General features: G+C 46.6%; 1 protein-coding gene across 1 annotated transcript in view; it reads left to right on the forward strand.

The window, feature by feature from the left end:
• The window catches only part of LOC110030319 (hydroxycinnamoyltransferase 2-like), an 8,547-nt gene extending 7,865 nt beyond the window's left edge, over positions 1-682 (forward strand). The window contains 1 exon segment of the mRNA XM_020732989.1: positions 1-682. This exon segment is cut by the window's left edge and continues 14 nt beyond it. Coding sequence (XP_020588648.1) covers positions 1-642 — 642 coding nt within the window. The 3' untranslated portion in view covers positions 643-682.
• Positions 683-1,162: the final 480 nt, after the last annotated feature.

Consider the following 1,162-nt stretch of genomic DNA (forward strand, 5'->3'; position numbering starts at 1 on the left):
TCCCCCTCCCCCTCCACGGCCGTCAACATCTTCCACGTCAGCCCCACCCACCTCCACCTCCTCAAATCAAAAATCCCCCCCACCACCACCAACCCCATTCCTCGCTTCAGCTCCTACTCCCTCCTCGCCGCACACGTGTGGCGCTGCGCCTCCGCCGCGCGCGGTCTCCCGCCCAACCAACTCTCCAAACTCTACATTGCCACCGACGGCCGCAAGAGGCTTCAGCCTTCTCTCCCGGACGGCTATTTTGGAAACGTTATATTCACGGCGACGCCGTTGGCCGCCGCGGGAGAGATGGAGGGCGCGGCGGCGAGGATACAGGCGGCGTTGGGGAGGATGGATGAGGAGTATTTGAGATCGGCGTTGGATTACTTGGAGGTTCAGCCGGATTTGACGGCGTTGGTGAGAGGGGCGCACACGTTTAGATGCCCTAACATTGGGATTACGAGCTGGGTGAGTATGCCGATCCACGAAGCGGATTTTGGCTGGGGGAAGCCTATTTTTATGGGACCGGGAGGGATCGCGTATGAGGGGCTGTCGTTTATTTTGCCGAGTGCTGCTGGTGATGGCAGCCTCAAGGTTGCCATTTCGTTGCAGGAGGAACATATGATGAGGTTTAAGGATTTGTTCTACCAATTCTGATGGGAGCAAGTGGTACATGCCTTCCTGCAACTCAAAAAAATTTTTTTTTTTGAGAAAATTTATATGCACGGCGCTCAATTCTTATGATTTTACCTGTTTCGCATCCAAGTTTTCAGTTTTAGAAATCATACGGGCAGTTTATATGGATAAAAATGTGAGTTTTAGTATTGGGGAGGCGGTTGGTTTGTAAAAAAATTGAATTTGGTGGGAGATGGGTGGGTGAAATGATGAGAATTGGGTGCTGTGTATTTAAATTTCCCTTTTTTTTTAGTTGGGCATTATAGCGGTGGCGCGTGGATGCCTCTGAACTTGCATAATAATTTTTCTTTTGATAGATGAATGTTAGAGTGCAAAAGTTTTTTATTTGGAATAATAAATATTTTTGCATTTGAGTAGGGATTGTGTTAGGGATCATTTTATTCAAAAGATGATATATGTTGTAGCATGATGAAAATTTTATGATTTTAAGAAATCTTCTTTTTTTTCTTAATTTGTTATGTTTTGGATGAGTTTTGTAAAT

Source organism: Phalaenopsis equestris, unplaced genomic scaffold, assembly GCF_001263595.1.
Source record: "Phalaenopsis equestris unplaced genomic scaffold, ASM126359v1 Scaffold000002, whole genome shotgun sequence".
Lineage (NCBI taxonomy): Eukaryota > Viridiplantae > Streptophyta > Magnoliopsida > Asparagales > Orchidaceae > Phalaenopsis > Phalaenopsis equestris.